Here is a 26,024-nt window from a genome sequence, read left to right as displayed (position 1 = left end):
TTTTATGATCTCCATTAAATAGGAATGAACTAAAAAAATTTTTTATTTTTCTTACAACCCCCCCATACGTTGCAAAGTATTACACAGGACATTTATTTTGGACTTCTGAAGGAGATGCACAGACAGCACAGAGGGAATAATTGCTGCCTACCCATCCACATATACTTACATCTTCATTCCAGTCTTCTGCCGTCCATTCTTCTATCGAATTCTTCCATGCTCCTGTTGCAGTATGGGAGAGAAGAGAAATTAGGCACAAATCCTAAGACTCAATATCATATTTCAGTTCGCACATTAAAAGCCATCTTACCGTCCATCTCTAATTACAGTTATGAATGCAGTACATGCAGGAAATTATGGTCAGGACCACAAGATGCTCTACAGAGTTAGGGTCTTTTGGGAGATATTTTTAACATGTTCTCTAGAATGTAAGGATATTTCTAGCCCTTCTGGTACCAGAGATGGTTTATGTTAAAGGAAAGACTACAGTGTCCTTAAATCAGCCATCATACTCAATAGCACCAAGCATGGTGAGACATTCACCCCACTCACCTTTCCCTGATGATTAAACTTAATGATGGAATCCTAAAGCAGAGCAGAATCTGAGCTCTGCACCACCATAAACATGGGATCCATACTGGCTGCATAGCAAGACCTGCTTAGACTTCCAAAGTCTGCATCTGGACCAGTGATACTCAGACCTCAGTGGTTCAGGAGCCAAATCAGTGATCAACATAACCCAAAAGAGCCACAGTAGTGTGAATTCATTTTTTTATTTACTATTTATATATATATATATATATATATATTTATTTCTCACAGCAAAATGACTGACCAAGTATTATTATTTTATCAACTACAATTGGTAAGCAACATAGTAAAAGCATCCTGATTGGTTAATAACTTAGACTGGCTAATAATTAAATCACCAGTGTTTTAATATCATCATGTGCTGTAAAAAGCAGCATAAGACACATTAAAGAGCCACTTGCGGTTTGCGTGCCTCAGTCTGCGTATCACCGGTTCGTACCCGCCCGAGCTGAAAGCACACAGTGATGTCCTCTCTAGGACATTCCCTTCCTGCCTGCTGGCTGTCTCCTCAGGCCAGAATAACCCCAGTCCACTTTCCCGAGTTGGAAAAGAGCCATTTTACAGGGAAAAAAATCTCATTCCTACTGTGGCAGCATGGCGGTTGGCCTGCCACTCCAGCTGCAGCATGGTGCCAAGCCAGTTATGTCACAAGTTGCAGAGAGCAGGCTGTGCAGCGCAACAGGCAGACTAACACGTGCAGGAATAGCACAGCAGTAGGAAACGTGTTTAATGTTTTTAAAACTGGTCTCTTCTATAGGAAACAGCAAGGGAGAGAGGGGGCACACAACAGTCGGAAACCATTAGAAAGCAGGGGTGTTGGGGCACACACACTTGAGGCTATCCCAGGAACAGAGCCATCCAATTAACTACACAACCACAAGCGAAGCACCCACCAGCAGTAAAATTTTAGTTTCCATCACCTTTGATCAAATGTAGCTTTGCAAGACACCTCCGTTTTAATCGCATTCTTGTATTCGGCACTGAACCATTTGCAATTAATGAATTTTAAAATAAAGCCCCTTGAAGACAGCATCAAATCCAGTCTGCGCTAATTAGATCAATATAGATGTATATATATCAATATATCTGAGTTCATTCCTCTGTGTGTTTTACATTGCAGCTAAGTCATAGACAATAGGATTGAACACTGCTGATTTGGCAGTCTGAACAGCCCTGCCCCCAACATACACATACCCCCCAAAAAGAAAGAGGACTTATACCTTGGAGTCCACAATTATTTGGCAGGTCCTGAGCAAGATAATGTCCACTCTGGGCTGGCTCTGTGGAGCAATATAAAATTGCCTGAAATGTCTCTCAATCACACTATACCAAATAGCCTCTCACTGAAGGTCTCCATATAAAGCGTTGAGTCACGTACCTGCAGCTAAGCAAAGTAATTTTTGGCGTTTCTAAGGAAAATTCAACAGATCTCCAATTCCTGGACAAACTCCCAAGCTAGCCCATGTGTCCATGGCTTTTCAGACAGGAGGAAGCGCCCGAGTAGTATAATTTAGATGTGGAAGTTAAGTCAGCCTTTCCTCTGGCTTCTTCCTCTGGCCAATGGAGGATTGCTCCCTACAGGATATGTTCTATATGTATTTGTATTAGTTTCTCTTAAGAATGCATCCTCCTGTCTTCTCTGTCTCTGACTTGTGTAAATGGTAAAGCTCTTCAGGGCAAGGATGGTCTCTGTATTTTGTGTCAGTACTTTAATAATAACCAATAGTGCTCCAAGTGTTTTGTATAGTTTTGTTTTACTCAAGTCCAGGAATGAGGCTTCCACCAGTCTCCTTGGGAGAGTATTCCAAACCAACAGATCCCACAGTTAGGACATTTCCCTGACATTCAGCCTAATGGTTCATCCCATTCTTATTTTATACCCCCACTGGATCAACCCGTTTTCTGTATTGGCACCCTTCAAACATTTGCAGACAATGAGCACATCTCCCCCACTATGCATTTTAGAAGATTAGCCAAGTTATACGCATTTCATTCTCACTCTTGCTTCCAAAGTCAATCCCTTCAGCCTCAACTACTTTGTTGCTCTTCTATGAATTAATTCCTATTTGCCAACGTCTTCCTACATTGAAGGGCCTGGAACTGCATGCAGTATTCCAGGTATGATCTTACTACTAGCACAACAGGTCCTCTCTTCAACGTCTTAAGGCCTCTGCAGTCCAAAAAACAAAACAAAAAAATCATCACACTGGCTTTAATGCCACCTTTCAGCACTGCAAACTTGAATAATTTTCTGTCCACTATTGCCCTACGTCTTCTGGGACACTGCAGTTTTTACAAGTATCTTCTTTCTATTGAAAGTTTGTGTTTTGTTTTTCCAAGTATGTTTGTTATGCAAATTTCATCCTGGATTTCCATCTGTGGGTGCTTCCATTTTTCTTCTGTAAAAGCTGGTTTATCTGCTTTGCAACAGCTCAACAAGCCAGTAAAAGTGCATTCTACTCTTTATTGCTGGTGTGATTGCTACTATTTTCCTCCTAATTTCTGGCTACTGATCACACCTTTGGGATTTTCCCCCCCTTTCACTCCAGATGCATTACCTTGCACTTTGAGTGTGAAACTTATTGTATCCCTATTTCTAACCTTCCTAGCTCCCCTCTGTTTTATGTTATCCTTGTAATTTACAGCCCTTCCCAATTTAGTATAATCTGCAGTTTTCATTAAAATGCTCTTTCCATTTCAACAATGGACCTAAAACCCAACCCCTTGCAGCTTCCCCGCTACACCATTACCTCCATCCTCTGAGACTGATGCATTGTGGTTTATTGCTCTCTTTTCTTTGTGGCCCTTCTGTCAGTTTCATAAATCACATGGGACCGCACATATCCAAGCCAACCTGAATTACATTTACTAGTAAATTTGAGGCACAATAGCCGTACTTTAATAAACATTTGATCACATCTACTGCATTCTTCTCATTCACTGATTTTATAATTCCATTTAAAAAAGTGATGGAATCTGCTCTGACTTACTCTATATAAAACCCATGCTGTTTATTGCTCAGGATCCCATTATTTTCTAGATGCTTACAGGTTTCTCCCATAGCAAGAAGTCACAAGAAAGTGAGCGCATTCAGTGTATTGCAAAAAATCTGAAAGCTGGGGGCACCTCTGGCCACCTGGCAAGTACCCCATTAACCTACCAACTCACAGTGCTCAGGTTTATTGCTTTTCACGTAGGGATCATTCATTTTGCATTTTTAAAAAGTTCTCTTTAAGCTATTTATAACATACCCTACAACTACAAAAAAAATAGTGGACAGAAGCAGCAAATAGGGAAAGTGTTATAAACTGCTCCCTTCTACTCTTTGGAATAGATGTGTGTTTTAACTTTTTGAGGTTCTATAAGTTACTTAGACTCCTCCTCTCCTTTCCTCTTCACAATCAGCAATACTTTGGTGTTGTAACATCATGGAACCTGCTGGCTTTTCCATGATGCCCCAGAATGATGCATCTCGAGAGTATCCATGCACCCTTTTGCGACTCTTCTGCCATCTGTGACAGCCCAGGACATCATATTCTAAGGCATCTTTAGTGCAAACGAATTTCATAAGCTAAAAAGAATTTTTAAAAAGCTGAAAAATTGACCCTGGTTAGTGGGAGGGGACAAATTAACAAGTACGATGAACTCAAAACTGAGTTGATATTAGAAGGACATCTTTTAAAAATCTAAAAAGGCTGAACTGTTTTGCAATTTGTGGTTTAGTATTTCTCCACTATCTGTCCAGTACTTTTCTTCCAGCTAAACATGCAAAAGCTGTTCTCAATTTGTCTTTCCGCTCCTACCTAGAGAGGACGCCTCATTCTGCTTTTTTTGTTGCCCTTATCTTTGCTTTGCATGCATTCTTGCTTCTTTGCATTATTCTTATTCTTCTAGTCACTCGCTCTTCAGTATGGTAATTTTTATGGTGCTCCAGGCTTCTCTCCCCACATTTTCCTCCCACTGCACCACATTCACCAGCTTTCCATCGTCTTCAAAATTTGGTTTCCTGCATTTTAATACCCTTGTACTGATGTGTTCTAGCCCATTTAGAGCTAGGAGAACTTCAGTGGCTCATGCTTTAGCACCAAACTCCATTACCCCCACACCATTTTTCAGTGAATTCTTCTCCTATTGCTAAGTAGATAAGGATAGCTCCTCTATCTGGGTCACAAAGTTGTCCTCTATGTAACTTAGGAATCTGTGCTTAGTCATATTTAGCTATTCTCGTTACCCAGACATCTGGGCAGAGTCCTCTATTTGCATACATTCCCATGATTTCAAATATCAATAGCTCGTCCAAGAATTTCTTTAGCTCTCCATTCTTGGTAAGGAAGTGAGGATGAGACTATCAATTTCTCAGTGTAGATTCTCCTTTCTTGTATCTTTTCCTTTCTTCATTAAAGTAGGATTTCACTGCTTCTCAAATAATTAGAATAGCATGCCCTGCCTCCCACCTCTCTTCTGTGTCCCTATATAGCAAGCACCAATGCTAACATTATAGGCGGGATTTCACATGTAGTATCACTTCTACTGCCTCTTCTAGCCTTAAAACTTATTTTTTAAAAACAAACATCAGTGAATTAATAATCTTTATTCTAGCTATGTGTGTTTTGCTGCAGGACAAATCTATTCAGAATCATTCATTTTGGAAATACATGCCAGATTTTGAGCTAAGTAAAAGCTCCTTTCCAACTAGTTTAAAGTCTGCCTAAGGAGCCATACCAGCTCTGAACCGAGGAGATTCGCCTCCTATCCGCCTAAATGGAGAATGTTTAACGCAGAAAGTCACATCACAAGGGGCTCACACCAGTGCTCAGTGAAGCTGAAATCCTTCTCCTTACATCAGCAGTTGGTCACCAGTATCAGCCTTTTCCTTTCATTTGACAGTAGAAGGGTTGTCAAAAAGATGACCTGCATAGAACCCTTCCATCTTGTGAGCAATTCCTCAGATGCTGAAGTCATCCATTTTCCTCCACTTGCTGGACTACTGTAATTAGTGGCATTTCTCCAGCATGACACAATCTTTTTTTTGCCCTCGTTACATCTCTTGACCTGGAACTCAAAGAGGCAGCATGCTATTCTGTTCTTTTTCTGAGTCACTGATAAGTCAGATTATGTTCTTTGCTTTCCAGTGCCCGGACAAGACCACTCCCCTTTCAACCTACTGTCTGTGTCTCTGCCTCCAACCAGCAATGAACATTCCACCCTTAAGATTCCACCAATAAATACAAAACCTCTTAATCTTCATATGAAGATACAGACTGTTCTGTTGGTAGCAATTCTATGGCCTATTCACATTTCTAGTTATTTCCTGTTCTGGAAGATGGCAAGATCTAGGAACTGTCCCACACCTCAGGAACTAATCTGTTTGCCTTCCTGTAACAGTGGGAATTTCAGAAGTGTCTGAGTGACTTAGGGGCACAAGTCCCAATGACTTTCAATGAGATGTGTGCTTGTAAATCAGTCACGTGCTTTGGAAAATCTCACCGTAATGTACCTATCAAAAATTCCCTATAGGGAAACGGATTTAAATAGCTCCATCCTTCAACCTCTCTCGACTCGTGGGGAATTGTTTATGATTTTGCGAACGAGAACTACCCTTCTCATTGTCTAACCACAGAGCTGTACATATACAGCCATCCTGCGGCTGGAGTACTGCAGCAAGCTGTATAAGGGAGCAAACACCCATGTCAGGTGAGAAGAATAACTATTTTCAGATGTTCATAAAAAAAAAACCACAGCAGAGCTGTTATTTTAAGGGCAACTTGCTACAGCTTTTCACTCCAGCTCTTCCACTTTTGGAAGCCATCTTACCAGTTCCATCATCTGCATCATTCTGACCAGTCTCCCAAACTTCTGGTTTTGGCCCAAAGCCATCTGTGGCAGAAGTCTCCGTGTAGTCTGCAGGGTTAAATGTCCTAGGGTTTAAAAAGGTTGGGGAGAACAGAAATATGCAGAAAGTGAATACCAAAGCCACACAAAATGAAATGCCCCAATTTATGGTCTATATTTGTATTAGATTTTTACCAGTTCTTGTCTTTCATATTTCAATAATTTGTGTTTTTCAAAAAAGTCAATTTCTTTTTACTCCCAATAACGGTGGGGGTGTGCCACCAAAAACCAGGACAGTATTAAAAAAAAGTCATTGTAAAGAAACTGAACAAAACCTAGTTCCTGGAAAAGTTGCAATACCAGGCAAACCATTCCCATCCTCATTAAACATAAGATTCTGCTGTGACTGTAAACTAATCAGTTGATCACTTCTCAGCAGGATACTACTGATGAGAATCCCACGTCGCATGCTTTTAGGGTGCCTGAAGTTTATGCAGGGCAACACGTAGTGTATCAATAAGATGGTGGCATGGAAGTGTTCTGAAATACCCACTGAAGCCAAAACAGCTCAATATCTAAGAGGTAGCCAAATGGTGACCTGGAAACTGATTTGTTGGTTTAAAAAAAAAAGGAGGGGGGGTTGTTTTTCAGCCTATCACATGAGAATGGAGTGAGAAGAGGAAAAGAGCAAGGAGAAGGCTTATCTAAGGCGTGGAGGCAGCCAAGACACGAAGGAGAAGAGAAAAAGCTAATTTTTATTCTCTTGACACCACGGATATGATCCACAAAGTTACGGAGAGCAAATAATGGCTAGAGGCAACGAGGTTACAGTCCTGCAGCCCAGATGAAAAGAGTTCTAGTGGCAAGACTGAAAAACCCTTCGAGTTGTGGGTTCAGCAGGGGAAGAAGCTTCTTTTGACTCTGTACCAAGGTGCACGCACGTGCAAAGAACATTGTCTACAATGTAAAACACTAAGAATGGAGGGAAGCTCCCGCACCTTCTGGTAGAAAAGATTAGATTCACTTGTCTTTGGGGTTTTTTTTAAGAATCTACATGCTTCAAACTACAGCCAAACAAGTTTCCATTCAAACTGGGCTACAAACCAGCCATGCAGAACTTTCAACCTGCAACGCCTCTGGATTGACTTGGACTTTCCTTGAGGGGCTGGGTTACATGGGGACAAGCTCAGTTTTCTGGGGACTGGGGAGGGATTTTGTTTAGGGTGTTGGTTGTTTTTTTTTGAGTGTCTCTGACATGTTGACTCCTGTGTACTCACGTTAATGTTAGTTTGCCTAGAGATGGCAATAGTCACTCTGTATACAATGAATCAAACTAGTATTTCACAGACAGTTTCACAGATCTGTATGCTTTCTATCCACAGCAATATACAATATATTTGTCAAGTAGTATTAACAAATTGGACAGCGATTAACACTCCTGCTGTGTTCGATTTTCCCTGAGAACTATATGCATCACTTACCCCATGCCTTGGGCTGAAAATCTCCCAGCTCCTCGCCCTCTACCACGTCCAAACCCTACAAGAATAGAGAACACCCTTTAATAGCACCCATACAGATGGGCTGATTGCTAATCTGTCACACAGAATACTGGGTTTGAAGAAGATAGATAGAATGGATGAATTTACTAAATACAACTTCTCTCTCCTCAATTTCCCTCAAAGTAAAAACCCTTCTCTAATCCATGCAAAGAACAAAATATTAGTTCATCATAATATTTAGTAGTATAGTAAAGCAACCATTCTTTCCTCTCCTCTTAAAACTAGAAGAGGAGAGGATCAAACAGACCAAGGTAAGGGCCAACATAAAATCTTATGTACATCATACACATCAACACAGTGCCTCTACTGTTGAATGTGCGTATCAACCTAGCTCTGTACAGCACACAAATTAAACTTGGGTGGGCAAATATATACTAGAAACTACTCAAACCATATTTTTTTATGTCTAGTATGGAGATGTATAGCTATTATTATCTAAGTTCAGTGTACAGTCCTTACCTTTCAATTTCTTGTGCTTGACTCCAAGGCCTGCACAATCCCCAGCCTACACCTCTGGCCTAATCACACTTTCTCTCATTCCTCTGCTGTACCAATGTTAGCCTCAACAACCCATTTTGTTTCCCTCTCCTACTCCTGGATCTGGGCCTTTCCCCGCAGCTGTCATGCAGTCTCAGTTCGCCAAGCCGAAACTCTCGCCTTATTCAAATTATACTTAAGGCTCAGATTTTGTCAGATATTTCTTGTAAAATAAATGGACAGGTCACAGGCAACAAAGAAAAACTCACGGAAGCCCATGACCTGTCTGACTTTTACTAAAAATATCTACGGGGAGCGGTTGGGTCCCTACAACTCTCTTGGTGGCTACAGAAAGGGCCTCGCTAGCAGCTCCGGGTCTCCCCCGCCGCTCACGGCAGCCGGGAGCTGCAAGTTACCCCTGGCCAGTGACTGGGAGCTGTGGGAGCCACACTGCCAGATGCGACCAGGGTACCCCACAACTACCAGCCATCACAGGCGGGGGGGGGAGGGGGCAGGACTTCTACGACCTCCGTGACAAAATCAGAGCCTTAACTATATCCAATGACTCCATTCTTACACAATGCGGCTGGGGGACGGCTGGCACTGGGGGGGGGGTGATGTGGCGGGGGGTGGTTGGCACTGGGGGAGAGATGCAGCGGGGGGCAGGGTGTTCCCTCCTTTGGGTTGCACTCTTGACATCAGCCTCAGACTATAAGCTCTTTGGTACAGGGACTGTCTTTACTTTCATGTCTTGCATAGTGCTGACAACATACTAGAATCATTTACATTACTTAATAATCCCAAAAGTAGTCTGCTATTTTAGCATTTTAAACCGTGTTTCATATGTGCAATGCATTTCTACATCTGGTTTTCCATTCATTTTTTGCTGTTAACGTGTGATGGCATACTTTTTGAGAAGAAAATACATTCAGAATTCACAACTACCTATTTGCATAACACAACACCTGGGAGCCTAGAGCTCCAGCTACACAGCAAAGCAGAATATTTTATTATGGATGCATTACAGGTTACCAAAACAGGGATCTTTAGGTTGCCCCAACTATCAGGACAAGTATGAATTTGTAACATTACCCTGCTATTGTAATCTTTTAGGGCTCCCAAGTACTAGTTACAGTCACGAAGCAATTGGATGCATGTGTGAATGTAAGCTCTTAAACACATACAAGAAAGCAAGGCATTGCTTGTCTGACCTTAGTATGCTCCAGGAAGGGCACTAGAATTTGGACCAAGTTTATCTGTTATTGGCAGATCTGGCCTCAATCTCTCTCTAATTTCTCTCCAAAAGAAGAGTAACTATTCAACTCAGGATACCTAATGTGCACAGCACTGGAAAAAGAGGACATTGTCAAGGTTCCTTCAGAAACAGAGTCCAGAGAACCCCAATGATGACAGTATAAATATTTAGATGGATAGGACTAGTTTTAGATCATTAGGGAAATGTCCTGCACAGGGGCTGCTTCTGGAAAGGGCTGAAATACCTAACATAGGCAGATAGGTAGGAATGTTTCAAGGATTCTTCAGCAATATCATTCTGAACATTGATAGAGGCAAGACACTTAGATAGTAACCTACAGAACTAGTCAGGGAGTTTAGAATAGAAAGATATTGTTGATTGAAGCAGGAGGCATTCGTTTCAATAGCTAAAGCAGAGGTATAAGAAGCATATAAATGGGTTGAGCAGCAGAGCACCTCTTCCATTTGACCAGGTGAAAGCATTATAGAAGGAGAACTTGACATGTAGGTGAAAGATCAGAACATCAGAATGGCCATACTGGGTCAGACCAAAGGTCTATCTAGCTCAATATCCTGTCTACTGACAGTGGCCAATGCCAGCTGCCCCAGAGAGAATGACAGAACAGGTAATCATCAAGTGATCCATCCCCTGTTGCCCATTCCCATCCCTGCCCATCCTGGCTAATAGCCATTGATGGACCTATCCTCCATGAACTTATCTAGTTCTTTTTTGAACCCTGTTATAGTCTTGGCCTTCACAACATCCTCCGGCAAAGAGTTCCACAAGTTGACTGTGCATTGGGTGAAGAAATGTTTCTTTTTGTTTTAAACCTGCTGCCTATTAATTTCATTTGGTGACCCCTAGCTCTTGTGTTATGCGAAGGAGTAAATAACAATTCCTTATTTACTTTCTCTACACCAGTCATGATTTTATAGACCTCTATCATATCCCCCCTTAGTTGTCTCTTTTCCAAGCTGAAAAGTCTCAATCTTATTAACAGGTTTCAGAGTAACAGCCGTGTTAGTCTGTATCCGCAAAAAGAAGAACAGGAGTACTTGTGGCACCTTGTTAGTCTCTAAGGTGCCACAAGTACTCCTGTTCTTCTCAATCTTATTAATCTCTCCTGTTCCATACCCCTAATAATTTTTGTTGCCCTTTTCTGTACCTTTTCCAATTCCAACATATCTTTTTTGAGATGGTGCAACCACATCTGCATGCAGTATTCAAGATGTGGGCATACCATGGATTTATATCTATCACTTTCCTAAAGATTCCCAACATTCTGTTAGTTTTTTTGACTGGTGCTGCACCTTGAGTGGATGTTTTCAGAGAACTGTCCATAATGACTCCATGATCTCTTTCTTGAGTGGTAACAGCTAATTTAGACCCCATCATTTTATATATGTAGTTGGGATTATGTTGTCCAATGTGCATTACTTTGCATTTCATCTCCCATTTTGTTGCCCAGTCACCCCATTTTGTGAGATCCTTGTGTAACTCTTTGCAGTCTGCCTGGGACTTAACTATCTTGAGTAGTTTTGTATCATCTGCAAATTTTGCCACCTCACTGGTTACCCTTTTTTCCAGATCATTTATGAATATGTTCAACAGAACTGGTCCCAGTACAGACCTTGGGGGACACCACTATTTATCTCTATTCTGAAAACTGACCATTTATTCCTACTCTTTGTTTCCTGTCTTTTAACCAATTACGGATCCATGAGAGGACCTTCCCTCTTTTCCCATGACAGCCTTCTTTGCTTAAGAACCTTTGGTGAGTGACCTTGTCAAAGGCTTTCTGAAAATCTAAGTACACTATATCCACTGGATCAACCTTGTCCACATGCTTGTTGACACTCAAATAATTCTAGCAGACTGGTGAGGCATGATTTCCCTTTACAAAAAGGATGCTGATTGACTCTTCCCCAACAAATCATGTTCATCTACGTGTCTGATAATTCTGTTCTTTACTATAGTTTCAACCAATTTGCCTGATACTGAAGACAGGCTTACCGGCCTGTAATTGCCAGGATCACCTCTGGAGCGCCTTTTTAAAAATTGGCGTCACATTAGCTATCCTCCAGTCATTTGGTACAGAAGCTGGTTTAAGTGACAGTTTACAAACCATAGTTAGTAGTTCTGCCATTTCACATTTGAGTTCTTTCAGAACTCTTGTGTGAATACCATCTGGTCCTGGTGACTTCTTATTTAATTTATCCATCTGTAACAAAACTTCCTCTAACGACACCTCAATCTGGGACTGTTCCTCAGAGGTGTGACCTAAAAAGAATGGCTCAGGTTTGCGAATCTCCCTCACATTCTCAGCCATGAAGACCAATGCAGAGAACTCATTTCGTTTCTCCGCAATGGCCTTATCTTCCTTGAGAGTTTCTTTAGCATCTCCAATGTCCAGTGGCCCCCTGGGTTGTTTAGGAGGCTTCCTGCTTCTGATGTACTTACATTTTTTGCTGTTACTTTCTGAGTCTTTGGGCTGGCTGTTCTTCAAATTATTTTTTGGCCTTCCTAATTATATTTAAGATGACAATTTAGTACATGAAGAGAGTGCTAGAGATCCTGTCCTGGTGTTTCATTAAGGACTGAAAAATGAAGTTACTGGTTAGGGCTAGACATGCAGCAATTTCACTCCATATTCTGACCTCAAGAGAGGTGGTCTTCTAGGTAACAAACCAGGAAGTTCTATTCTGGATCTTTTTTAAAGGCCTTATCTACATGGGAACACTCAGGAAAATTGATCCAAATAACTAAGGGTATGACTACACTATTGAGCCTATGCTCACATGGCTATTTTAGCAGAGTTATGCCAGCATAGCCCCCAAGCTTAGATGCAGCCTACCCTGACAAAAGGAGTATTGCCGTCCGTGTAGGAACACAACCTTCCTGAAAGACATAACCTATATCAACAAAAGCCCTTTTCTGTTGGCATAGCTGCATCTAAACTGGGGGTTTTATGTTGGTCTGGGTGTGGGTATTTTTGACACCATCTAACACAGCTATGCCTACATAACTTTGAAGTGTAGACCAAGCCTAAAGCTGTAAGTTTAAAGTGGATTAATTAAACCGCATTAAGCGTCTGTCTGGATGGTCTCATTCAGAATTAAAGTGGCCTTAGTTCAGTTTAATTCATTAAGAGAAATTAATTAAACCAAATTAAGGTCACTAATTCTGAATAAGAGCGTCCACACAAGGGTTTAATGAAGTTTAATTAATCCACTTGAAATTTTAATTCAGATTATTTTCTTGAGTGTTCCCATGTAGACAAGCCCCAACGTTCCATGATGTTAATTCCTTCTGTGTCCTTTGGTAGAGTTCCAGCATGAAGTGATGCAAGGAGGTTGCTGCAGTGGAGCCTGGGTGATCAAAAGAGGCTGGCTGCATCCTAAAGAGAGGAGACATGCTGCTACCATGCATGGCAACACAACCCGACTCTGGAAAACATGCTGTGCACAATCTCAACGCCTATAATCTTTTGCCATCTTTGCTTCCAACACAGTAGATTCCGTTGGAATTGGAATCAGAAGTATTCTGGTGGTATACGGACTGAAAGTGACCACGCTTTCAGGAAGCAACCGAATCCATATTTTGAGTTTTTTAAACCAAAAAGTTCTCTCCTCCCAACTCTGAATTTAAAACTCAGCCTCAAAGTTATTTAAGCGTTTGGATCCCTAGAGGGCAACTCGCACAGAAATCACTGATGAGTCACTATGGCATTACAGGTTTTCCCCACCCCGTATTAGGAAATTTTTTAAAACTGTCCCTTAATAGTGACCAACAGATTGCAGTGTAGATGGAGCCTTAAGTGCTGTGATGCAGTATCCATCCAAGGGAGGGAAGGCTGGCTCTAACTGTGATATTATGGAACTGCCTTGTCCATATAGTTTCCACAACAAAAAATGCACCATAATGGTCAGTTTTCAAAACAAAAAGGAAGTCACAGGTTTTTTGGCAACACAACAGGCAATTCTGTGACGGTAAGTTTCCATCTGCGCAAGAAAGGAGAACGAGCAACTTTGCAGCAGCAGCACATGTTAAACTCTCAAGCAGGCTGCATGAATGGACCTTGCTTCAATTAGTCAGCCTACTGAGCACAAAAGGAAACAATGGGGGCACCAGGCAAAGAATAAAATTACAGCTCTAATTGCCACTCCTAATCCTGACATTTCTCAGCTTCCTTTACACTCAGATCTCCAAACAACGGGTTCAAGTGTCAAGCCAAATCCTGGCTATTCCTCTCTATTCACAGGAAGCCAGCAGTGGAAAGTTTGTTGGGTTTTTTTTCCATCGTATTGCTCATTTTGACATTTTACTCTAGTTTGTTCCCACATTTTACTAATTGAGCCAGGTGGCCTTTTTCTGTTCACTAATGTATCTCACGCTCTTAATCAACTTCACACACCAGCTGTAGTTTGCTTTGTTGCATTTAGAGAGATTTTCCATAGCAACTCAGTTACAGGAAATAGGATACCTGGATCCTCTAAGGTGCTGAGCATTCTCCATTCCCCATGAAGTCCATTGAGAGTTCCAGACACACACATGCTCACAGGATCAAGCCCTAGTGTGGTTTAATCGTTGGGAAAAAAAATGGTTACCTATCTTTTCCTAACTTTCGCTCATGTTGATTCCATTCTAGGTGCATGCACGCCCACATGCACAATTGTCGGAGACTTTTGCCTTAGCAGTATCCGTAGGGTCAGCCGTGGCGCCCTCTGGGGTGCCGCGCTCATGCATCGGTATATCAGGTGCTGTCGGCCCTACACCCTCTCAGTTCCTTCTTGCCGGCACTCCAACAGAGGGGCAGGAGGGCGGGTAATGGAATGGACATGAGCTACCCATCTCGAAGAACAACAGTTATGAAAAGAACAACAAGGAGTCTGGTGGCACCTTAAAGACTAACAGATTTATTTGGGCATAAGCTTTCGTGAGTAAAAACCTCACTTCTTCGGATGCATAGAGTCCGATACAGACTAACACGGCTACCCCCTGATACTTGACAGTTATGAAAAGGTGGGTAACCGTTTTTTCTTCTTCGAGTGCTTGCTCATGTCGATTCCATTGTAGCTGACTCTCAAGCAGTATCCCTGGAGAGGGGCTCAGAGTTCACAGACATTCGGCTTGTAATATTGCTCTACTGAAGCCGGCGTCATCTCAGGCTTGCTGGGTAAGCGCATAGTGAGACATGAATGTGTGAATGAATGACTGGAATTGGCACATGGGTCAGGAAGGCCACCGCCAAGGCTTGCACTCTAGTTGAGTGGGCAGTTACAATTGCCGGGGGAGGCACTTTTACCTGATCATAGCAAAATCAGATGCAGGCATTGATCCAATATGAAATTCTCTGGGTGGACACTGGATGACCTTTCATCCTATCCGTCACTGTGATGAACAACTGTGTCGAATTGTAAAATGGTTCAGTCCTTTCGATGTAGGCGGCTAGCACTCTCCTGACATCCAGGGAGTGCAACCTACGTTCCTCCTCAGACTTATGAGGATTTGGGAAGAAGACTGACAAAAATATGTCCTGGCTCATGTGAAACTGCGAAACCACCTTGGGCAGGAAAACCGGATGTGGCCGCAGCTTAACCTTGTCCTAGAAAAACAGCGTATAGAGTGGCACCGAGGTAAATGCCCTAATCTCAGAGACTCTTTGGGCAGAAGTTATCGCCACCAGGCACCCCTTTTTCATTATTTTAATTCCCATGGTAGCAGGTTTTCTTCTAATAAACATTCCCCTACAGCGTTTGCAATGCAAACATGCTCTACATCAGCATGAAGAAAAAAGGATTTACTAAAAACTGACGAGGAACAGAAGTGAAACTGACAAGTCTAGTCTCATTTTTCAAAGTGTAAAACGCCACAATGAAAGTTAAATTGGTAAACTTATTACACTTTTAATCACTTCACACAAATAAGGAATTTTGTTTTTTATAACTTTAGGATTTTTAACCTGATTGTGTCCTGCTAAGCAGTTCTCCATATCACCTTTGTTATAGAACTCTACTCAGATACTCTCAGAATCACAGAAATGTAGGGCTGAAAGGGATCTTGAGAGGTTATCTAGTCCAGCCCCTCATGCTGAGACAGGACCAAGTATACCTAGAACATCCCTGACACATGCTTGTCCAACCTGCTCTAAAAAACCTCCAGTGATGGGGATTTCACAGCCTCCCTTGTTAACCTATTGCAGCACATAACGACCCTTATAGTGAGAAAGATTTTCCTAATATCTAACCTAAATCTCCCTTGATGCAGATTAAGCCCATTCCTTCTTGTCCTATCTTCAGTGGACATGGAGACCAATTGATTACTGTCCTCTTCCTAACAGCCCTGAACATATTTGAAAACTTATCAGGTCCCCACTCAGACTTCTTTTCTCAAGATGAAATATGCCCACTTTTTTAAACCTTTCATCATCGGCCAGGTTGTCTAAACCTTTTATCATTTTTGTTGCTCTCCTCTGAGCTCTCTCCAATTTGCCCACCTTTTTCCTGAAGCATGGCACCCAGAACTAGACAAAGTGCTCCAGATGAGACCTCACCAGTGCAGAATAATTACCTCCCGTGTCTTACATACAACACTCCAGTTAATACACTCCAGAATCAGCCTTTTTTGCACTGCATCAGATTGTTACTCATATTTAATTTGTGATCCACTATAACCCCCAGATGCTTTTCTGCAGTACTACTGCCTAGTCAGTTTTTCCACATTTTATAGTTTGTGCATTTCTTTTTCCTTAAGTATAGTACCTGACACTTGTCTTTATTGAATTTCATCTTCGTGATTTTAGACCAATTCTCCAATTTGTCAAGATCATTCTTGATTGTAATCCATGTCCTCCAAAATGCTTGCAACCACTCCAAGCTTGGTCTCATACACAAATTTTATAAGCACACTCTACTCCATTATCTAAATCATTAATGAAAATATTAAGAAGTACCAGACCTAGGAAGATCCCTGCATCCTCCCAGTTTGACAGAGAACCATTGATAATTACTCTGAGTACAATTTTTCAACCAGTTGTGCACCCATAAATTCATCTAGACCACATTTTTCTAGTTTGCTTATGAGAATGTCTGGGACTGTGGGACTGTCAAAAGCCTTACTAAAATGAAGATATATCACATCTACTAGTTCCCCCCCATCCACCAGGCCAGTAACCCTGTCAAAGAAGGAAATTAGGTTGGTTTGTCATGATTTGTTCTTGACAAATCCATATTAGCTCTTACTTATCACCCTCTTACTCAGTAGATGCTTACAAACAGATTGTTCAATAATTTGTTCCCACATCTTTCCAGATCATAGAAGATTAGGGTTGGAAGAGACCTCCGGAGGTCATGTAGTCCAACCCCCTGCTAAAGCACGACTATCCCCCACTAAATCATCCCAGCCAGAGCTTTGTCAAGCTGGGCCTTAAAAACCGCTTATGATGGAGATTCCACCATCTCCCTAGGTAACTCATTTCAGTGCTTCACCACCCTCCTAGTGAAATAGTGTTTCCCTAATATCCAACCTAGGCCTCCCCCACTGCAACTTGAGACCATTGTTCCTTATTTGGTCATCTACCACCACTGAGAACAGCTGAGCTCCATTCTCCTTGGAACCCCCCTTCAGGTACTTGAAGGCTGCTATCAAATTGCCCCTCACTCTTCTCTTGTGCAGACTAAACAAGCCCAGTTCCCTCAGCCTCTCCTCATAAATCATGTGCCCCAGCCCCCTAATCATTTTCGTTGCCCTCCGCTGGACTCTCTCCAATTTGTCCACATCCCTTCCATAGTGGGTGGCACAAAACTGGCCGCAATACTCCAGATGTGGTCTCACCAGTGCTGAATAGAGGGGAATAAGCACTTCCCTCAATCTGCTGGCAATGCTTCTACTAATGCAGCCCAAAATGCCGTTGGCCTTCTTGGCAACAAGGGCACACTGTTGACTCATATCCAGCTTCTCATCCACAGTAATCCCCAGGTCCTTTTCTGCATAACTGTCACTTAGCCAGTCAGATCCCATCCTGTAGCAGTGCATGGGATTCTTCCGTCCTAAGTGCAAGACTCTGCATTTGTCCTTGTTGAACCTCATCAGATTTCTTTTAGCTCAATCCTCCAATTTGTCTAGGTTACTCTGGACCCTATCCCGACCCTATCCCTACCCTCCAGTGTATCTACCTCTCCCCCCAGCTTAGTGTCATCTGCAAACTTGCTGAGGGTGCAAGCCATCCCATCATCCAGATCATTAATGAAGATGTTGAACAAAACTGTCCCCAGGACAGACCCCTGGGGCATTCCGCTTCATGCTGGCTGTCAACTAGATATCGAGTTATTGATCACTACCCGTTGAGCCCGACGATCTTGCCAGCTTTCTATCCACCTTATAGTCCATTCATCCAATCCATACTTTTTTAACTTGCTGTCAAGAATACTGTGGGAGATCGTATCAAAAGCTTTGCTAAAGTAAAGATATATCACGTCCACTGCTTTCCCCATATCCACAGAGCCAGTTATCTCATCATAGAAAGCAATTAGGTTAGTCAGGCATGACTTGTCCTTGGTGAATCCATGTTGACTGTTCCTGATCACCTTCCTCTCCTCCAAGTGCTTCAAAATGGATTCCTTGAGGACCTGCTCCATGATTTTTCCAGGGACTGAGGTGAGGCTGACTGGTCTGTAGTTCCCCGGATTCTCCTTCTTCCCTTTTTTAAAGATTGGCACTATTTTTGCCTTTTTCCATTCATCCAGGACCTCCCCTGATCACCACGAGTTTTCAAAGATAATGGTCAATGGCTCTGCAACCACATCAGCCAACTCCCTCAGATGCATTAGATGCAGCCCATGGATTTGTGCATGTCCAGCTTTTCTAAACAGTCCTTAACCTGTTCTTTCACCACTGAGGACTGCTCACCTCCTCCCCATACCGTGCTGCCCAGTACAGCAGTTTGGGAGCTGACCTCGTCTGTGAAGACTGAAGCAAAAAAAAGCATTGAGTACTTCAGCTTTTTCCACATCATCTGTCACTAGGTTGCCTCTCCCATTCATTAAGAGTCCCACACTTTCACTGACCTCCTCCTTGTTGCTAACATACCTGTAGAAACCCTTCCTGATACCCTTCTTGCTACCCTTCTGATCCCTTGCTAGCTGCAACTCCAATTGTGCTTTGGCCTTCCTAATTACACCCCTGCATGCTCGAGCAATATTTTTATACATCTCCCTAGTCATCTGTCCAAGTTTCCACTTCTTGTAAGCTTCCTTTTTGTGTTTAAGCTCACCAAAGATTTCTCTATTACGCCGAGCTGGTTGCCTGCCATATTTGTTATTCTTTCTGCACATCGGGATGGTTTGTTCCTGCGCTCTCAATAAGGCTTCTTTAAAATACAGCCAGCTCCCCTGGACTCCTTTCCCCCCTCATATTAGCCTCCCGGGAATCCTGCCCATCAGTTCCCTGAGGGAGTCAAAGTCTGTTTTTTCTGAAGTCCAGGGTCCATATCCTGCTGCTCGCCTTTCTTCCTTTGGTCAGGATCCTGAACTCATGGTCACTGCTGCCCAGGTTGCCAATCCACTTTTGCTTCCCCTACTAATTCTTCCCTGTTTGTGAGTAGCAGGTCAAGAGGAGCACAGCCCCTAGTTGGTTCCTCCACCACTTGCACCAGGAAGTTGTCCCCAACACTCTCCAAAAACTTCCTGGATTGTCTGTGCACTGCTGTATTGCTCTCCCAGCAGATGTCAGGGTGACTGAAATCCCCCATGAGAACCAGGGCCTGTGATCTGGAAACTTTTGTTAGTTGTCCGAAGAAAGCCTTGTGTTCCTCATCCTCCTAGTCTGGTGGTCTATAGCAGACGCTCACCATGACATCACCCTTTTTGCTCTCGCTTCTAAACTTAACACAAAGACTCTCAACAGGCTTTTCTGCATGTTTCATATTGGAGCTCTGAGCAATCATACTACTCCCTTACATACAGTGCAACTCCTCCACCTTTTCTCCCCCACCTGTCCTTCCTGAACAGTTTATACCCATCCATGACAATGCTCCAGTCATGTGAGTTACCTGATCAAGTCTCTGTTATTCCAATCACATCACAGTTCCTTGACTGTGCCAGGACTTCCAATTCTTCCTGCTTGTTTCCCAGACTTCTTGCGTTTGTGTACAGGCACCTAAGATAACTAGCCGATTGCCCTACTTTCTCAGTAGGGATCAGGAGGCCTCTCCTGTTGCACCCTCCTCCTCGTGTTTCCTCCCTGTATCCCACTTACCTCTGGGCTTAGGTCACCATCCCCCAGCAAACCTACTTTAAAGGCCTCCTCACTAGGTTAGCAAGCCTGCCTGTGATATCTCAGTATGTATCATACAAGATATCTTAGTATGTATCGTAATTGCATGTTGTACTGCTATCAGGCAGTAATTGCAAGAAAGTAATATCTATCAGCATTATAATACCCCTTAGGGATAAATTAAGCTTATTCAAGAACTTTGGTCTTGAGAATGAGAGATGAAGATACTGAAGACCCAGCTAAGTTTTTATTCCTTGACTCCTTTCTAAATCAAAGATTATACCCTCTACTTATTACGCAGAGATTAAGGTCTGTGCAATAGAGCCACTCCAGTAGGCAATATCTTAACACACAAGTGCTTTTGCTGTCCACTACTCAGCCAATAGTACAAAACCCAGCTGTTGTTACACCGGCTCGAACTGTTTGTACATTGTAAACATAGCACCATGTCCAGTGCATGCAGTTGGAAAAAATGTCATACAGATCACGGCATCTCTGCTGGATAAGCATGCAGCTTACAGACATGAGGGTGAAAATCTCAGGGCAGAGGTTTCTATAGAGGGCTACGCACCACTATTGCCACAGGATTAGCCCCATTCCTGCCACTTTCAGGGATGAGTACACATCATCTCTTTAAATCAGGTTTGTCTCCTATGAAGGAGTAACACGATGGCCCAGCACGGATCCTCCTAGAAAACAGCCACTAAGATTATTCCTGCCTGAGAAGGCAGCTTAAAATAGGAAGGGAGAAATGGAGTCCATTGTTCAAACATTAACCAACCCCTAATTTTGTATCTGGTGCCTAGATTCCTGAGTGACATGTGCATTAGAAATGCAGAGAGAAATGCTGCATGGGATGCCTTTGAACGTTGTTATTACTAGATTATATAAAGTGAGGGTGCCATGCTGATCACAAGTGACCAATTTGCTCTCGACTGAAAGGAAAACTTTATCCCTCGTCTCGACTTTTCTGTATTTAGTGAAGCAGCAAGAAACCAGTTTTTATTGCATTAAGCTGACTGCAGGAAAAATTATATTTCTGCTAATATGCAAAGAGAGGTGGTCATGTGATCCTGAAAAGAGAAGACTTAACGGTGAGGAAGTGAAATATATAACTTTAAGCAATCCCTGCAGCTTTTAAGGATTACTTTAGTAAATTTTAACCTTAGGTATTTTTCTCCCCCAAAATGCATGCATCAGCCAATGATCCAGAAGCCATAAGAAGAGAGAGTTTATCATGGATAGTTAAGAGCTACAGATGGCCTTTCATTAAATTAGCTCATTTATGTGACTGTGCAGTCTATTTGTTAGGCAGATATAGAAGTACCACACAATGCAATGAATTGTGTCTGGTTGAAGATGGCACACACAAAGCATTCTTTTTCTCAGTAAGGTATGCCAGCTTTCTATTCGTGATTATTAAATGCCTAGTTGTGAGACATTTAAGAAACTATCTAGTTATCTTACTGCGCTTAGCCTCACTACTGTATCTGAGTGCCTAGGGTAACACCAGCAAACTATTATTAAAACTGTAAAGAGTTGGGTGAATGTGGGAGACTCATTTTTGGAACACATTTGGAGGAGGACACCATCAACTGAAAAACTCCTAATTTAATCTTTTTTTATTATTTCTTTTCCTTATACCTCAGAAGCTTAAACAGAAATTTCACTTTCAAAACAAAAACTGAGCTCCACCAGTTTTGCACCGTTTGTTTTTTGGTGCGAAAACTCAGAAAATGGTAGCAGTTAATTATAACGCCCCCCTCTCTGAACAGCTACTCTGTACACATACTTAGCCTGGTATTTGCTGATTCACATGCACAACCTAGTCATGTTCCCACTCTGCTCTGGAAACTACATGCCCTTGTTTCCTGCCAGTCCTTAAAGGAGCAGGGTTAGATACAGATTAACTGTTGCTCTCATGTGTCATTGAACATGTGATTATCCTCAGGTATTATGCCAAGGATAGGGAGTACTGCAAAAATATTCTGTGCATATGAAATTAGAAGTATGCTACTTATTGCTTTTATTAGCTCTGACATACTTTTATCCCAGCTCCTCCTAGCAACAACCACTTCCCTTCCAACCCACAAGATACTACGGCTCCCCATGAACCCTCCCTGCATGCTAAAGAAATCACTTCCACCCCCAAAAGCCGTGCTCTCCTCACCCACTAAATCAACAGACGCTTCCCCTACCAAAACCCTGATAAATCCAGATTTCACCCTTTTCCCTTATCTTCAGCACAACACAATCTAGATTACTTCCTGCACCTTTTGATTTTTTTTCTTCTCTCACAGTATCCCAGGTTCCCTTAGCCTTCCATGTCACCTAGCTAGCAAGCCTCAGAGAAGCATGATGTCCCCTCAAAGGGTACAAAGCAGAGATGGCATTCTTGACACCACCAGAATCCACTTTGAGGGACTGGCACAAGTACAAGTCAAACCCCTCCACCCCTTCATTATCTTTAATAAAATAACCCAGTGCTGCCCCACAGGCCATAGTGTATCTTGGGGGTCCACAGCTCTCCGCTCAGATTTGACTTTCATGGGGTGGCTGGAACTCCCCATAACAGCAGGTTATTGAGGGCTCACAGCCCAAATGCTGGATGTCTTTGGGGTCAAGTGACAGATCTGAGTACGCCAGCCCACATCTGAACCTGCCATGCAGGCTTGTGCACCTTGTTTAAGTCACTCAAGCCAAAAATTTAATGAAAATCAAGTATCAGAGAGGTAGCTGTGTTAGTCTGAATCTGTAAAAAGCAACAGAGGGTCCTATGGCACCTTTAAGACTAACAGAAGTATTGGGAGCATAAGCTTTCGTGGGTAAGAACCTCACTTCTTCAGATGCAAGAGTTCTTACCCACGAAAGCTTATGCTCCCAATACTTCTGTTATTCAAAGGTGCCACAGGACCCTCTGTGGCTTTTTAATGAAAATCAAATTACACATGGCTTTTTCTTATGGAACCAAAGGGCACAGACTATTGTATATGGCTGGGCTTGTTAAGCTGCTCTTCCTGTTGAGATCTAAAAAAGCCCGTTATCCTTTGAACAAGAGAAAAGCCGTGATTGTCCATGCATCAGCAACACCACCTTACCTCTCCCACGACCACGCTTCCCACGGTCTGAAGGCCTCTCCCCTTGACTGTTGTCCACTCCATTCTCTTCTACTCGAACTGGGGAGAGAAAACAGAAGACTGACAGGGAAGGAAGTTTTATCTTTACATTTGTAAGAGGTTTGAAAACAATGGAGAGGAGCAACAGATTGGGTAGCTCAGAGTTTCTAACGAGCACCTAAATAAACTGCTGGATTTTCAGAGGTGCTGCGCTGGTGCAGCAAGTGAGGTAGAGGTGATGGGAGTTGGGGGTGCTCAGCAACTCTCCAATCAATACACTAATTTAAGCATCTTAAAAATGGATTTGGGTGCCTAAATGGAAGTTCATAAATCTTGGGCCCTGGCATTGTAGAGTGGAGTGGGGGGCAGGGGAGATCACCTTGCAGCAGGAACCCCACCTGGGGCTATAGGAGGAAATATGGGGCAACAGGAGCTCTGCCACTCTTTGGTGCATCACACTCTGTCCCTGGCCTGCTTTGCTGACCTGTCTGAAGGAGGACAGGGTCATGACCTCACCACTCTGAGGAGGCAGGTACTGAGGCTAGCCTTAAACTGAGCCTTCCCTACCCAACTACGTTCTGATTGTCCCTTGTGAAAGAACCAGGAGGACCTAGAAGGGAGTGGGGAAGAAGCCTCCCGTCTCATGCCTTCCCTTTCCCCCACCTCACACACAGAGTCCACCAGAATCTGGTCCTTTACATTTAACCTGCATGGGACACAATGTTTTTTGTTGTTTTACAAGAGATCTATAATTACGTTCCGTGGAAAACCTCTGGCTGTATGTTTTGATGTGTCAGATGAAATCCAAAGGAGGGGCTCCCTGAAGGAAAATAACGACTCTCACCACTTACTACAGCACTTGTGCTTGTTAAATGGAGACTGTGCACTGCACGACTTGTTTTCAGCACTGCAATGGGGACGTAACTACGTGCACATAAAGGTGCAGAGAGCACATTTTGCAAGATTTTAGAACCCATTTGAAAGCCTTAAATTCCAGATTTAGCACAGAGCCCAAAACTTGAAGGCCAAGCTGCATTTGGCTCTGGCAAACAAATTCTGGGCAGCTACTTTTTTGTTTTGGTGAATTAGGGCTTGTTCACATGGTCAGTTAGTGTTCAGCCAGCCAGGGTGTTAAAGTGCAACGCTTCAGCCTGCTGCCCGCTAACAGGTCAGGACCCTGCTACCATGCACTAAAAGTTCCATAGTGCACTAAAAGTTCCATAGTGCATGGCAGTAGGGTCCACATGATCAGTTAGTGCATGGCACACTAGAGCGCTATACAGTCACACTCTGGCTTACCATGCACTAAGTCTCTGTGTGGACAAGCCCTGATATTCCCTTATTTGTTCTAAAAGCAACTTGCAAATTTCATTAATATCCTCTATACATCATCTTCCAGATCATTAAATGAAACAGCATCTAGATACTATTCTATATACGTTCTTACAGCACCCAGATCACTGCAGCATCTGAGGGCCTTCCAGTAGTGCATTAAGCAATGTGATTAACATCTGTCACATGTGATTCATTCATTCTCATCATCTCTCCAAGGGGAGAATTGTATATGCAGTGTACTGTTTTGTATGGGTGGAGGTTTGTTTTTTTTAAATGTACATATATATTTTCATATGGACTTTGTATGTGTTTTTTTTAATAATATGGTTGGAGCACTTTAAGAAATGGCTTAAATAATGGGTAACATACTCAAAGGTGATCTAATTCAGTACTACCTAACTTCGGAAATAGCGTTTGCAGCATATTAGCACTCTTTTGTGCAATGTATTGGAATCACTGCCCTTAAATACACTGTGGTAATTCTAATAATGTTTAGGTTCACACCGAACCCTTTCTATTTGCGTAGAAACTTATCTTTTGTGCATGTGTGCCCTTATAATTAATCCCCAGAATATACCAAGGCCTTTTCATTTTCCCTTAAGGGGAAAAACATTTCATAAAACTCAGACTACCCTCAGGTTCTCCCACTCATATGACATGGAATCAAAACTTGGCTATTTGCTTGTTAAAAGAAACATATGGAAAATGAATAAGGTTTTATCTGCTCTACAATGCTCAACATACAGTCCTTACAAAAGTTCTATTCCAAATTTAAGTGCCGAACAGCAACTCTCAAAAAATCATGTGATCATAAAAAGGCAGAAGATATTTAAAATAAATTCAATTTGCCTCTAAAAAGATAAATCAAAAATAAATTCTCAAAACCAATACATGTAACAGCATCCTGCATACCTGTTGCCAAAAAAAAAAAAAAAACAAATGCAGTAACTCAGTCACCACTCTGAGGATCTGCTGGATTTTATTCCACTAGGTCCTCTTCTCTTTCATAACTCAACCAATTTCAGCTGCAAGAAAGAGAAAGACTAAGGCGACTAGAAGGTGTCTGTGCTTACATTCTCGGCCACGGCTGCCTCCTCTTCCCCGTCTGTTGGAGCTTCCCCGTCCACGGCTCACTTCTCTGTCCCCTCGTTTTTCTCTGTTCTCTTTGTTTTCTGAACTCTCTTTTCCAAGGCTTTTCTTCTTTCCCCCTACAGTCTCCCATGAAGTCTATTTGGGTAGAGAAGTATTAGACACAACAGCTCAAAAAGCAGAGATAACCACAGCCAACTTTGCAAAACTTTCCAGCCCAAACCCCAATTCATAGATAAATGGATCTTATGTGTATAAAGCCATAGATGTATGTGATGCTTTTCACATGCTAAACTAGGACAGAGAGCAAGGAAGACATCACTCTGTGAGGGGGAAGAGGATACAGCTTTTTGAGAGCAGGTTTTCCCATGGAACATAGGTAGCATGCATTTAATATCAACTCTTTCTGGCTACAACTGAGTCGGGTTACTTTAAAGAAGTCTAGCTAGACAGCATAGTAGAAAACTTTCTAAAAGGTAGGTATTCATCCTCTCAACT

At 42.5% G+C, this 26,024-nt stretch overlaps 1 protein-coding gene across 9 annotated transcripts in view; it reads right to left on the bottom strand.

Moving 5' to 3' along the window:
* UBAP2 (ubiquitin associated protein 2) overlaps positions 1-26,024 on the bottom strand; it is a 136,967-nt gene that overhangs the window by 59,592 nt on the left and 51,351 nt on the right. For 5 of the 9 annotated variants that reach the window (XR_006174510.2, XR_010588747.1, XM_008166367.4 and 2 more), the window contains exons 5-10: positions 25,511-25,664; positions 23,085-23,162; positions 7,905-7,959; positions 6,406-6,509; positions 1,812-1,871; positions 170-222 (exon numbers count right to left, since the gene is read on the bottom strand). Coding sequence is in view for 5 of the 9 variants with exons in the window: in XM_008166367.4 (XP_008164589.2) it covers positions 170-222; positions 1,812-1,871; positions 6,406-6,509; positions 7,905-7,959; positions 23,085-23,162; positions 25,511-25,664 (504 nt within the window). In the remaining 4 variants the exon portion in view is untranslated. The remainder of the gene's footprint in view (positions 1-169; positions 223-1,811; positions 1,872-6,405; positions 6,510-7,904; positions 7,960-23,084; positions 23,163-25,510; positions 25,665-26,024) is intronic. The other 4 variants (XR_010588748.1, XR_010588749.1, XM_065549943.1 and 1 more) reach the window with 1 other exon arrangement.

Source organism: Chrysemys picta, chromosome 6 (assembly GCF_011386835.1).
Source record: "Chrysemys picta bellii isolate R12L10 chromosome 6, ASM1138683v2, whole genome shotgun sequence".
Lineage (NCBI taxonomy): Eukaryota > Metazoa > Chordata > Testudines > Emydidae > Chrysemys > Chrysemys picta.
The sequence above is the reverse complement of the archived record's forward strand: the minus strand, read 5'-3'. Positions and strand labels throughout refer to the sequence as shown.